Below are 14,416 nucleotides of genomic sequence, written 5' to 3' on the forward strand. Positions count from 1 at the left end.
AGACCCCATAAACAGCACTGTAATAATTACGTAGAGATGTTATTGAGAGCCAAGGCTTAGAAACTCCAAAGTGTATTATGAAGTTCACATTTATGTTGAATTTGACTAGGATGAGCACAAAAGCCTTCACTGCAGGTGTGATTCATCAGACTTCCTAGATACATTAGTCAAACAAGGTTTATTCTAAGAATGTAGTTAACATATATAAATGATATATATATATATATATATATATATATAAAAACACAGCAAGAGCTTTTAGCAATTGCAAACTAGTAGTAATTTATCAAAATTCACTCGACTCTGGGGTGGTCCCAGAGGATTGGAAAGTAGCAAACGTGACACCACTGTTTAAAAAAGGAGGGCGGCAGAAAGCGGGTAATTATAGGCCGGTAAGCTTAACTTCGGTTGTCGGGAAAATGCTGGAATCTATCATTAAGGAGGAAATAGCGGGGCACCTGGAGGGAAATTGTCCCATTGGGCAGACGCAGCATGGGTTCACAAAGGGTAGGTCGTGTCTGACTAATTTGGTAGAATTTTTTGAGGCCGTTACCAGTGCAGTAGATAACGGGGAGCCAATGGATGTGGTATATCTGGATTTCCAGAAAGCTTTTGACAAGGTGCCACACAAAAGGTTGCTGCATAAACTAAAGATGCATGGCATTGAGGGTAAAGTGGTAGCATGGGTAGAGGATTGGTTAACTAACAGAAAGCAGAGAGTGGGGATAAATGGGTGTTTCTCTGGTTGGCAACCTGTAACTAGTGGGGTCCCTCAAGGATCAGTGTTGGGCCCGCAGTTGTTCACAATTTACGTAGACGATTTGGAGTTGGGGACCAAGTGCAATGTGTCAAAGTTTGCAGACGACACTAAGATGAGTGGTAAAGCAAAAAGTGCAGAGGATACCGGAAGTCTGCAGAAGGATTTGGATAGGTTAGGTGAATGGGCTAAGGTCTGGCAGATGGAATTCAATGTTGCCAAGTGTGAGGCTATCCATTTTGGGTGGAATAACAGCAGAATGGATTATTATTTAAACGGTAAGATGTTAAAACATGCTGCTGTGCAGAGGGACCTGGGTGTGCTGGTGCACGAGTCGCAAAAAGTTGGTGTGCAGGTGCAACAGGTGATTAAGAAGGCTAATCGAGTTTTGTCTTTCATTGCTTGAGGGATGGAGTTCAAGACTAGTGAGGTTATGCTGCAATTGTATAGGGTGTTGGTGAGGCCGCATCTGGAGTATTGTGTTCAGTTTTGGTCTCCTTACCTGAGAAAGGACATATTGGCACTGGGGGGAGTGCAGAGGAGATTCACTAGGTTGATCCCAGAGTTGAGGGGATTAGATTATGTCGAGAGGTTGAGTAGACTGGGACTGTACTCATTGGAGTTTAGAAGGATGCGGGGGGATCTTATTGAGACATATAAAATTATGAAGGGAATAGATAGGATAGATGAGGGCAGGTTGTTTCCACTGGTTGGGGAAAGCAGAACTAGGGGGCATAGCCTCAAAATAAGGGGAGGTAGATTTAGGACGGAGTGTAGGAGGAACCTCTTCACCCAAAGGGTTGTGAATCTCTGGAATTCCTTGCCCAGTGAAGCAGTTGAGGCTCCTTCTTTAAACGTTTTTAAGAAAAAGATAGATGCCTTTCTAAAGAATAAAGGGATTCGGGGATATGGTGTACGGGCCGGAGAGTGGAGCTGAGTCCACAAAGACCAGCCATGATCTCATTAAATGGTGGAGCAGGCTCGAGGGGCCAGATGGCCTACTCCTGTTCCTAATTCTTATGTTCTTATAAAGACACCACACAGCTACAGTAATCCCTGTACATAATACTTAATGAATTCCCCCTTAACTGTTCCAATTCAATAACAGAATCCAATTATCCAAAACCGCTTTTCAAGGGTGTGGCCCAGCACACTCTATTCTCACTTGAATGGGACTGGCCCTGTTCCTGAAGTTCTGATCCAGTTCCAACCAGTAGATTCAAACTCCTTCCGGAAACAACTATATCTGTAAAGTTACCAAGGCAGTTAGCCACAGCCAATGGGCTTTTTACTGGAACAGCATTTAAAATGAAAACAGAGAAAAACAGGGAAAACACTTCTTTCTTTCTCCTTCTGTAGTCCAAAGCAGTTAAACTGAAACCGAAACCCCCTCTCACCTCACAGCCACAGCCCCAATGTGCTACAAGTCACATAATAAGAGACTAAATATTTCTTAACGGGACACTCGCATGACAAGAGATAAATATTGGCCCCAGGACACCGGAGAGAACTCTCCACGTGCCACCCCCCCCCGACAGTGCAGCGCTCCAGATTGCTGACCCTCCGACAGTGCAGCACTCCCTCAGTACTGGCCCTCTGACAGTGCAGCGCTCCCTCAGTACTGATCCTCTGACAGTGCAGCACTCCCTCAGTCCTGACCCTCCAACAGCACAGAACTTCCTCAGTACTGACCCCCTGACTGCAGCGCTCCCTCAGGTCTGATGGAATGCTGACCAAAAATCAGAACCCGAAAATCCGAACCTGGCCTTTTAGGGGTGATGTCAGGAAATATTTGGTCAGACAAAGCAGAGCTGGAATCTGGAACTCCTATCCCACTCCCCACCCGCACGAACTGCAATTAATCGTTTTTTTGTTGGGAGGAGGTATCGAGGAGTGTGGAATTTGACAAAAGAAACCAGCAAAATATGATAGAATAATGTTGAAGATTGAAATGTGCCTGTTCCAATGGATGTCCTGCTTCTATCTCATCGCTGCAGTACCTGTTAGACCAGACAGATGTTCTAGTGATTGGAATTATCGGCCTTCAAGGCACTGGAAAATCCACCATAATGTCGTTGCTCTCTTCAAATACCCCAGAGGAAGACCAGAGGTAAGGAGTAAACAGTCTCGAGGGCAAATACGGTCCACATGTCGGAGGGTCAGTATTGAGGGAGCACCGCACTGTCGGAGGTTCAGTCCTGAGGGAGCGCTGCACTGGCAGAGGGTTAGTACTGAGGGAGTGCTGCACTGTTGGAGGGTCAGTCCTGAGGGAGCGCTGCGCTGTCAGAGGGTCAGTACTGAGGGAGCGCTGCACTTTCGGAGGGTCAGTCCTGAGGGAGCGCCTCACTTTCGGAGGGTCAGTCCTGAGGGAGCGCCGCACTGTTGGAGGGTCAGCCCTGAGGGAGCGCCGCATGGTCAGAGGGTCAGTACTGAGGGAATGCCACCTGTCGGAGGGTCAGTTCTGAGGGAGGGATTTAAGGCATTGTGCTTTTAACTCCCAAGTGCTGTTACAAATTTGCAGCAAGCGAGGAGGTTGCACTTGTTCTGACCAACGTTTTACAAAAATGGAGTTTCATGAAGTGTGTTTGAGTTTAATATCTTTGTAACAATCCCCTTCAATTTGTGGAGGAAATGCAAAATTGATTTTAAAGTAACCCCATGGCAGCTCATTTCCTTTCAATTATGAAGCTGACCGTGTGGGGGAAATGAATGGTGCTCCCTTGGCTGTTAGTCACCTGAGCACTTGGCCTCAGGGAGGCTTCAGCCTGTTCAGCAGATTTCCTGTGCCGTCTGGGGCAGTTTGGAGCCAGTGCATTTGCCAGCTGGAGCTGGGCAGAGTCTGCTGCTGCAGTAAACACTAGAGCCATTGTTTGTCTTCATCTGCTGTTCATTCCAACTGCAGCCAGACTCTGGGATTGGCCCTGACCTCAGCAATTATGATTGGGAAAATTGTAGTCATGCATCACGTGGGATCTAGGCATGTGTTTCTTTATGTATATACATGTATTTGTCTTTTATGTGTGTTTTGATGTGCAATACAAGTGTTTTGGTGTGCATTATTAGTGTTTTGTTGTGCATGTATGTGTTTTGCACAGTGCCATTGGGTGTGTGTTTGCTCACGTGTCTTTAGGTATGAGAGTTTGCGCAAGTGTCTTTAGATCCTTGTGTGTGCACCTTACATGTGTTTCTGTGTGCGCACAAAGGTTTAGGGGTGTGCGCGCGCGATGTCAGCTGTGTTTCTGTGTGTGTGTTTGCATGTGCCTAGGTGCATGTGCTAGGTGTGTGTTTGCATGCGTGTGAAAGTATGTGCTAGGTGTGTGTTTGGGTGTGAGTGCACGCGAGGTCAGCTGTGTGTGCACAAGGGCGAGGTCATCTGCATGCGCCTGCTGAGATTGAGTCGTGTGCGCGCACAAGGTCGGCTGTGTGCACGGGCGAGGTCAGCTGTGCGCACGTGAGGGCGAGGTAAACTGTGCGCGCACACATGGGCAAGGTCAGTTGTGCGCAGGCGAAGTCAGCTGCGGCCTGTGTTGTTGAAAACTCACCACTATTCTTAGAAGTCCCCCCATACCAAAAGGGCCAACATTCTAAATGGTGATCAGGGATTCTCACTCCCTGACTCCTATGCAGGCTTCAGTGGGTGCTATTCAGGTCAAACTATATTTTCAAGTTATCCCCCGGTATAACCCATATCTTTAGAGAAGATTTCATCTACTTACCACTTAGTAGCATCGATCCTGGGTCCCGCATTGCTAAGTAAGTAAAGTAGACTTTGGAATAACCACAATTTCAGGTTAAATTAAATTATTTTATTATATTTTTTCTTTTAAAAACTACAATTACTGTCTTTACAGAAAGGTAAAAAGATCTTGCTTCTGGATCCTTCTGGTTGGTTGACGGGACCTTCAGGCCCAACTTGACAATCAATCTTCTTTAAAGTCTGGTCTTCTTTAGATGTATTCACTGTTCTGCTTGGTTGCTGTGTCCTATCTTTCCCATGTACCGAGCTGTGAGAGCTGGCTCTGCTGGCTGTCTCTGAGCTGACTCTGCCTCCTCTTTAAATTCTAGTCTTCCTTAGATGTATTAGCTGTTTTAGCTTGGCTGCTATGTCTTATCTTTCCCATGACCGAGCTGACTGTAAGCTGACTCTGCTTGCTTCTCTTGTTCCTTCTCTGCTTCTCTCTCTCTCTCTCTCTCTCTCTCTCTCTGAGTTCTGGTAGTTCCTGATCTGGTCTCTGGGTTTATATTCTCTTTCTAACAGTTATTAAGTTTTTATGACTTTATTGTAAAGTAACTTCTATTTCGCTTGGATTATAAAAAGTATCTTTGATCTAAACATTCTAATGCCACTAAGTATTCATTTTGACATGACCTCACCTCTCAGGTCTCTGATTACATTGTTTCCGTTGTGATGTTCAAAGTTCCTTTGTGATATTCAAAAATGCTTTGGTTTCAATAGGGGTGTGAATTTTGGTTTGGTTCCTGTCATTTCTGTAGTTTTATTTTCCAATTGTGTCCTCGGCTCATTATTCTGACTTTGATTTTAGCTTTAAATTATGTTTCTCGTAGACATAGTCTCCAGTTTTCTTTAATTTACTTGGTGTTCGCAGAATTTCACACCTATATATTTGCCTCCCTAGTCATTCTTTTCTATCTGCTGATTTTACTTCAATGAAGGTGTGAAATTGCTTTTAGCTTACTGCTAAAAATACACTTGGTTATAACTTGAAAGGGTTATATTTATCACTTAACTCAACTGAAACCTTCATCCATGCTTTTCCAGATGCTTACTAAGATAGTTCATTTCAAGGAAGGTGTGAACCATTGTTTTTAGCTTCATACAAAAATCCTGTGTGTTTGTTTGGGAGAAGGAATCTGCATTTTATAATCCTGCTCTTTGCAGTTGCTATTAACCCTTTGTGGGATCTTTCCCTGTATCCTCATGTTTCTCTCAGACCAGATATTGCCAGACTTCCATGTTTCAAATGACACGTCTTTCCATATTTTCAATAACACCTGCTGAAATTGAGACATGAGCGCCTTCTGAGATTGAGTTGCGAGGTCGGCTGAGGGCGGGCGAGGGTGGCTTTGCGCGCGCTAGGGCAAGGTCAGCTGTTCATGGGCGAGGTCAGCTGCACACCTGACGTTGAGGCATGTACGCGCGTGCCTGCTGAGGTGCGCGCATGTGCTTATCTTTGTGTGTGTGTGTGTGTGTGTGTGTGTGTGTGTATATATATATTATATATGCACACGTTTAGGTGTGTGTGCATGTGTGCTTGGGTGTGTCTGCCTGCGCATGTTTAGTTTTGTGCCCACGTGCATGCACATGTTTATGTGGACACACACCTATACATATGTTTAGGCCTGTGCGCGTGCTTTGTTTAGGCCTGCACACATTTAGGTGATTGCATGTATGGGTGTCTTCAGGGTGTATGTACGCATGTGCACGTTTAGGCGTTTGTTTGTGTGTGTGTTTACGTTTAGGTGTTGGTGCATGCACATTTTTGGGGATATGTGTTTGCTGCTTGGGTTAAGTTGTTGGTGTGCGCACCGGTGTGTGTTTGTGTGTGTGCCTACTTTTAGGTGTCGGTGCGCGCATGTGTTCAGACTGCTGCTGGTGTTTGGCCACCTGCCTGGGTGTGTGAGCCTGTGAGTGTGGGTCAATCTCCCACAGTGTTGTGTTCAAAGACCCAGTTGTTAGTGAATTTCTTTTCTGACAGTCTAATTTGCTGTTTGTAAAGGTCGTACGTATTCAGAGCGCAAACCCAGGAGATCAAAGAGCGAGGAGGAAACCAGACCAATGGCATTGACTTCTTCATCACCCAGGAGCGAATCATCTTCCTGGACACTCAGGTGTGCGACAGTGTTTTTGAGTTATGGTGCAATTGAGATGCCAGTGCTGACAGTGAGCAGCAAGCTCTTTGCTGTGGTGAAATGGAGACTCTTCCCAGTCAGTCCAGCCTGCTTGTCCTAGTCTGTGACTGCCCGCCTGTCGCTCTGCTGTGTTTCAGCAGTCAAGATTCCATCAGGAGAATCGCGAAAGAGGATCTAACCTTTCATCCTTCCCCCTGCAGCCGATTTTGAGTCCTGCTGTGCTCGATCACCTGATCAACAATGACCGCAAGCTTCCACCAGAATATAGTCTCCCGCACACCTATGTGGAGATGCAGGTAACTCATGCCTTGGTTTTATCAGTGTTATTCCAGGTGGATACCCCTCACCTGCCTAAGATACAATCCCTCTGCCTGCCATAGTTTGCCTAACACCCCCTCACTTCTGCCAACCCCTTCTTCGGCCTCAGTTCTGTCCCGCCTTCGCCCAGCCACCTTTGACTCCTCGGCTGCCTTTTTCTCTGCCTCATGTTACAACACCCTGGGCTAGTGCGCGGTCAATTCCAACCCCAGCCGGCCCGCAGTCACAACACAAGTGAATTAACTAATAATTCTTATAAAAATGCCCAAAACCTTTCTCCATTGGCTGTCCAATAATTACAGTCACCAGGTTTATAAATGTAAACACAATTAAGAACATAAGAACTAGGAGCAGGAGTAGGCCATCTGGCCCCTCGAGCCTGCTCCACCATTCAATGAGATCATGGCTGATCTTTTATGGACTCAGCTCCACTATCCCTCCCGAACACCATAACCCTTAATCCCTTTATTCTTCAAAAAACTATCTATTTTTAATCTTAAAAACATTTAATAAAGGAGCCTCAACTGCTTCACTGGGCAGGGAATTCCACAGATTCACAACCCTTTGGGTGAAGATTTTCCTCCTAAGCTCAGTCCTAACTCTACTTCCCCTTATTTTGAGGCTATGCCCCCTAGTTCTGCTTTCACCCGCCAGTGGAAACAACCTGCCCGCATCTATCCTATCTATTCCCTTCATAATTTTATATGTTTCTAGAAGATCCCGCCGCATCCTTCTAAATTCCAATGAGTACAGTCCCAGTCTACTCAACCTCTCCTCGTAATCCAACCCCCTCAACTCTGGAATTAACCTAGTGAATCTCCTCTTCACACCCTCCAGCGCCAGTACGTCCTTTCTCAGGTAAGACACAATACTCCAGGTGTGGCCTCACTAACACCTTTTAAAGTTGCAGCATAACCTCCCTAGTCTTAAACTCCATCCCTCTAGCAGTGAAAGGACAAAACTCCATTCACCTTCTTAACCACCTGTAAACCAACTTTTTGCGACTCATGCACTAGGACACCCAGGCCCCTCTGCACAGCAGCATGTTTTAATATTTTATCATTTAAATAATTTTTGGGAGGGCCTCGAAGAATCCAGCACGAGTTGTAAAACAGAAAGAAATAACTTATTTACAATTACATATATATACAACAACAGCAACAGTGCTCTCTTGCTGCTCACTCCTCTCTATCTGGTTCCATACTGGCCAGCTCTATTTATGCATGGACTCTGCTAATGATTGCTCTGCCCCCCCCCCTCATTGGCGAAGCTCATACTCCCTAAGCATTGTGCGATTGCCATTAGTCACCAGCCAGTGGTAAGCAGGCAGGTTATAACATCACTCTTTCTCCAAGTCCAAGGAATCCACGAAGACCCAGGTGAAGAAGGGTGTCAGACTCGTTTTGCCACAGGGCGGACACCATTTGCACGAGGCGCTGGATCGGGCGGCGAGTAACGAGACGGAGAACGGCGCTTCCGTGATGAACGGCCTAACGGTTGTACATCCACGGGCAGTGAGACCGAGGACTCCCCCTCTGAGGCGTCCTGTGTCTCCATCTCTCAGAGTCGGAGTCCACTGCCTCCGTCATCTCGGCGTCCCTCCACGCGGTTCTGCAAGGACCTGTGCAGGCTTTGAATGTGGCGCCAGAGGAAGATCGTGGCGAATACTCTCCACTGTGTCTGGTCTCTGCGCCTGTAGACGTGAGCTCCGGGGGCAGGGTATCCTTGGAAGACACTGTCTTCTGGGCCAAAAGTGGTCTACATGCTTGCGCTGGAGACGACCCTGGGCTTGCACCTGGTAAGGGATAGGGCCCACTCAACAAAAGAAAACGCCAGGGACCCACTGGGCACCACCAGCAAAATTTTGAACGATCACTGGGTCACTGGCCGCAAACTGCCGAATCGGCCGATGCTGAGAAAGGCCATGTCCCTGCCATTCTTGAGTGCGGCGTAATTTTGCGCCAATCTCTGGGAAAACCATGCTAAGGCGGGTGCGAAGTCTCCGGCCTATTAGGAGTTTCGCGGGAGCTACCCCAGTCACCGCATGTGGAGTGGTCCTGTATGAAAACAAAAAACGAGCCAGTCTCGTGTCCATAGACCTGGAAGACTGCTGCTTTAGACCCCGTTTGAATGTCTGCACTGCGCGCTCCGCCAACCCATTGGAAGCCGGGTGGTATGGTGTATGCCGTTCATCTTCATGAATCTCACAAGCTCCTCAGTGGTGAATGGAGTGCCGTTGTCCGCGACCAGAACCTCGGGGAGGCCATGCGTACTGAAAGACAAACGCATCTTCTCGATTGTTGCGCAGGACATTGTGCCTACCATCTTATGCACCTCTAACCATTTAGACTGGGCATCAATTAATAGAAGGAACATGGATCCTTGAAAAGGGCCGGCAAAATCCGCATGCAAGCGCGCCTAAGGCCGCCCTGGCCATTCCCAGTGATGTAGGGGCGCGGCCGGCGGAAGTTTCTGATGCTCCTGGCAAATGGAGCAGTTTTGGGCCACCTTCTCCATGTCGGTGTCGAGGTCTGGCCACCAGACATTACTCTGGGCCAACATTTTCATTTTGGTCACACCCGGATGCCCATTGTGCAAGTCCTTTATTATCAGCTCCTGTCCTTTTTCCGGGGAAATCACACGCGTCCCCCATAAGAGGATGCCGTCTTCCACACTAAATTCTGACAGCTTGGAGGAAAATGCCCGCAACTCGCCTGGGAGCTGTCTATGTTGCCCACCATACAGGACTATGTGTCGAACCTTTGACAGTACAGGCACCGTTTGGGTCCACTCACGGATCTGCGATGCCGTGATAGACGAGGAGTCCATAAAATTTAGGGTTGCAAACACCTCACCGGTCGTGAGGTCGACATGGGGCCGGTCAACAAAGGTAATCGGCTCATTGCATCGGCATTCGCTATCTGGGTCCTTGGTTTATGCTCCAGAGAATACTCGTAGGCAGCGAGCAACAAAGCCCAGCGCTGGATCCGTGCGGAAGCAATGGGCGGTATTGGCTTATCCTCTCGGAAAAGTCCCAGCAGAGGCTTATGATCAGTCACGATAGTGAAGTGGCGGCCATACACATACTGGTGGAAGCTTTTCACCGCAAAGACCACCGCCAGGCCCTCCTTCTCGATCTGCGCGCACTTCTTTTCCGCTGCAGTCAATGTGCGGGAGACGAAAGCTATCGGCCGCTCGGCCCCGTTCTCCATCTTGTGGGACAGGACGACCCCGATACCATATGGGGATGCATCACATGTGACGAGCAAAGGCTTTCCAGGATCATCGTGGGTTAGTAACCCAGACGTCGACAATTGTTGTTTTACCCGACGGAAAGCGGTTTCTTGCGGCTGACCCCAAACCCAGGTGTGATTCTTTAGCAGAAGGTGCAACGGTGCCAGCATAGTTGCTAGATTGGGGAGGAACTTCCCGTAATAATTTACGAGACCGAGAAAAGAACGAAGATGCGAAGTGTCAGTTAGGGAGGGGGCCTGTTGAATTGCGCGCGCCTTCTCTGTGACGGGGTACAAACCTTCGCTGTCCAACCGATAACCCAGGTAGACTACTTCCTTTACCTGAAAGACGCACTTTGTACGACGTAAACGGACTCCAGCCTCTGAAAAGCGTCTTGAGGCCAGCCTCCAAATTTTCCAAATGTTCCTGCTCCAACGTCCCTGTAATCAAAGCGTTGTCTAAGTAGACAGCAACACGCATTAAACCTCAAGGTGCCCTCCGTGACGTGTTAAAAGATAGCGCAGGCAGAGGATACCCCAAAGGGCAACCGTGTATATTCATGAAGGCCCTGGTGTGTATTAATAGTTACAAATGTCCAGGAGGCAGGATCCAGCTCCAACTGCTGGTAGGCGTGAACGAGAGTCCGCCTGCAAGCTTCGCGTAGAGATTTTCTATGCGGGGCATTGGATATCGGTCGAGCCGGGAAGCCGTATTCACTGTAAGTTTATAGTCGCCGCAAAAGCAAACTGTGGCATCTGGCTTCATTACAGGTACAATAGGCGCTGCCCAGTTAGCGAAACGTGCGGGCCTGATAATACCCAAGGATTCCAAACGAGTGAGCTCCCCTTCTACCTTCTCGAGCAAAGCGTAAGGCACCGGGCGGGCCCGTAAATAGCACGGCGTGTCTCCTGGTTCGACTTGGACTACGGCCCCTTTTATTTTCCCCAAACCGGGCTGGAATACATCCGGGTACCGTCCTAGTACCTCCGTCAACCCTCCAGAACCTGTTTGGAGGATGTGTTGCCACTGCAGCCGCAAATGGCGCAACCAGTCCCGACCCAACAGGCTGGTCCCATGGATGCGCACCACGATAAGTGGGAAATGCCCCTCCTGGCGTCCATAAATAACAGGCATCATCGTAGTTCCTGCAATGTCCAATTGTTCCCCCGTGTAGGTGGCCAACCTGGCCTGTGTATCGGTTAATGTAAGGGTCTGTATATCCTGCTTGATATGGTCGAATGTCCTCAGGGCAATCCCGGAGACCGCTGCGCCAATGTCCAACTCCATCTCAAGCAGGTGACCGTTGACCCGTACCGTCACCTTAATTGGGACCACACGGTGAGCTGCCACACAATGCAGCTGCAGGTAGTCGTCCTCCATCTCCACGTCTTCGGGAGTAGTCGCCGCAGGTTCATCAAATGGACGATACAGCCCCTGGGGTGGCCCAAGTTTCTGTCGGAACGACGGCGGCCCCCAGGACCGACGTCTGCGACGGGGTCGGCGCCGACAAGTCCGACATGGCTCTTCATCCATCGATTCTGGAGAAGTATCCCTTCGGGAAGGAACGTCCGGCGGTCACTGGCGTAGATCCGGACGCCACCCCGCCCAAGGTACCGCAGGGGTGCGGGGAGATGCTTTTGGACGGAAGGCGCCCCCAAAGCATGCACTTCCATTCCCTGTCGCTCCTGCACTCCCCGTTCTGCGCTCTCTCGGGACAATACTATTTGAATGCCCTGTTGAAAAGCCAATGTTGGCTCAGCTAACAACTTTCTCTGGGTGGCCGCGTTTTTAATACCGTAAACCAAACGGTCGCGTAACATTTCTGACAAGGTCTCACCATAGTCACAATACTCCGCAACCTGCGTAGCCTGGATAGAAACTCTGCAAGGGATTCTCCTGGGGTCCTCTCAGAGGTATTAAACCGGTAACGCTGGACTGTCATGAACGGGTTGGGTTAAAATGTTGCCCCACTAGGGTCACAAGTTCATCAAACGTCTTGATGTCCGGCGCAGCTGGGTACGTAAGGCTCCGAATCACCCCAAACGTATGCGGGCTGCAGGAGGTGAGCAAAATGACCACCTGCCGCTTGTTTTCGGTGATGTTGTTTGCCCAGAAATAGTAATGCATCTGCTGTGCGTACTGGTTCCAGCTTTCCAGCGCAGCATCCAAACGTCCGTACAGAGCCATGGTGTAATAGAAAACAACTTCCAACCTGTATCTAACAAAAATCCAGGGAGGTGGCTTCAGCAGTGTAGACAGCTATTCACTTTAACCCTCGTCGCCAGTTTTGTGAGGGCCACGAAGAATCCAGCACGAGTTTGTAGAACAAAAAGAAATAACATTTATTTACAATTACATATATATACAGCAGCAGCAGTACTCTCTTGCTGCTCACTTCGCTCTAGCTGGTTCCATACTGGCCAGCTCTATTTATGCAGGGACTCTGCTAATGATTGCTCCGCCCCCCCCCCCCCCCCCCCCCCTCATTGGGGAAGCTCATACTCCCTAAGGTTTGTGGGATTGCCATTAGTCCCCAGCCAGTGATAAGCAGGGAGGTTATAACAATAATAATCCCTGTTGTTGTTATTCCTACCAAAATGGATAACCTCACAATTGTCGACATCTGCCAGACCCTAGCCCATTCACTTAAATTATCCAAGTCCCTCTGCAGGCTTCCAGTATCTTCTGCACTTTTTGCTTGACCACTCATCTTGGTGTCGTCTGCAAACTTGGACACATTGCACTTGGTCCCCAACTCCAGATCATCTATGTAAATTGTGAACAATTGTGGGCCCAACACTGATCCCTGAGGGACACCACGAGCTACTGATTGCCAACCAGAGAAACACTCATTAATCCCCACTCTTTGCTTTCTATTAATTAATTAACAAACCCCTATATCCATGCTACTACTTTACCCTTAACGCCATGCATTATGCAGCAACCTTTTCTGTGGCACCTTGTCAAAGGCTTTCTGGAAATCCAGATATACCACATCCATTGGCTCCCCATTGTATACTGCACTGGTAATGTCCTCAAAAGATTCCACTAAATTAGTTATGAACCCATGCTGCGTCTGTCTAATGGGACAATTTCCATTCAGATGTCTCGCTATTTCTTCCTTGATGATAGATTCCAGCATCTTCCTTACTACCGAAGTAAAGGTAACTGGCCTATAATTACCCGCTTTCTGCCTACCTCCTTTTTTAAACAGTGTCACGTTTGCTAATTTCCAATCCGCCGGGACCACCCCAGAGTCTAGTGAATTTTGGTAAATTATCACGAGTGCATTTGCAATTTCCCTAGCCATCTCTTTTAGCACTCTGGGGTGCATTCCATCAGGGCCAGGAGACTTGTCTACCTTTAGCCCCATTGGCTTGCCCATCACTATCTCCTTGGTGATAACAATCCTCTCAAGGTCCTCAGCTGTCATAGCCTCATTTCCATCAGTCACTGGCATGTTATTTGTGTCTTCCACTATGAAGACCGACCCAAAACTCTGTTCAGTTCCTGAGCCATTTCCTCATCTCCCATTATTAAATCGCCCTTCTCATCCTCTAAAGGACCAATATTTAGCTTAGCCATTCTTTTTTGTTTTTTATATTTGTAGAAACCTTTACGATCTGTTTTTATATTCTGAGCAAGTTTACTCTCATAATCTATCTTACTCTTCTTTATAGCTTTTTTTAGTAGCTTTCTGTTGCCCCCTAAAGATTTTCCAATCCTCTAGTCTCCCACTAATTTGCCACTTTATAAGCTTTTTCCTTCAATTTGATACTCTCCCTTATTTCCTTAGATATCCACGGTCAATTTTCCCTCTTTCTACCGTCCTTCCTTTTTGTTGCTATAAACGTTTGCTGAGCACTGTGAAAAATAGCTTGGAAGGTTCTCCACTGTTCCTCAACTGTTTCACCATAAAGTCTTTGCTCCCAGTCTACCTTACTTTATTTATAACAAGAACAAATGTGAAATACGCAGTAAATACAGCTGCCTAATGTTGAGCTAATACCCGAATCCCACTTTAATTGTTCCACCCTCTACTCGCACACGCAAGACAGACAAACCTACAGGAGTGGAAAGGTGTAAAAATAATAAGGAGTAAGGTCAAAAGATAAGAGTCCTTGCTTCTGATGATGAGTTCCTTAGTGCACTCTCGTCACAGTATGAGTGTGGATTACAGTCTCTGGTTTACAGTCTGTAATCATCCTTTCAGCTGGCAATGTCTTACAGGAGAGG

The 14,416-nt window shown here is 47.7% G+C and overlaps 1 protein-coding gene across 2 annotated transcripts in view; it reads left to right on the forward strand.

Annotated features, from left to right (window-relative positions):
• Positions 1-14,416, forward strand: part of smg9 (SMG9 nonsense mediated mRNA decay factor) — a 74,185-nt gene that overhangs the window by 33,594 nt on the left and 26,175 nt on the right. For both annotated transcript variants that reach the window (XM_072468944.1, XM_072468945.1), the window contains exons 5-7: positions 2,755-2,867; positions 6,496-6,607; positions 6,829-6,924. In XM_072468944.1, coding sequence (XP_072325045.1) covers positions 2,755-2,867; positions 6,496-6,607; positions 6,829-6,924 — 321 coding nt within the window. The remainder of the gene's footprint in view (positions 1-2,754; positions 2,868-6,495; positions 6,608-6,828; positions 6,925-14,416) is intronic.

The sequence above is a fragment of the Scyliorhinus torazame genome, chromosome 12 (assembly GCF_047496885.1).
Source record: "Scyliorhinus torazame isolate Kashiwa2021f chromosome 12, sScyTor2.1, whole genome shotgun sequence".
NCBI lineage: Eukaryota > Metazoa > Chordata > Chondrichthyes > Carcharhiniformes > Scyliorhinidae > Scyliorhinus > Scyliorhinus torazame.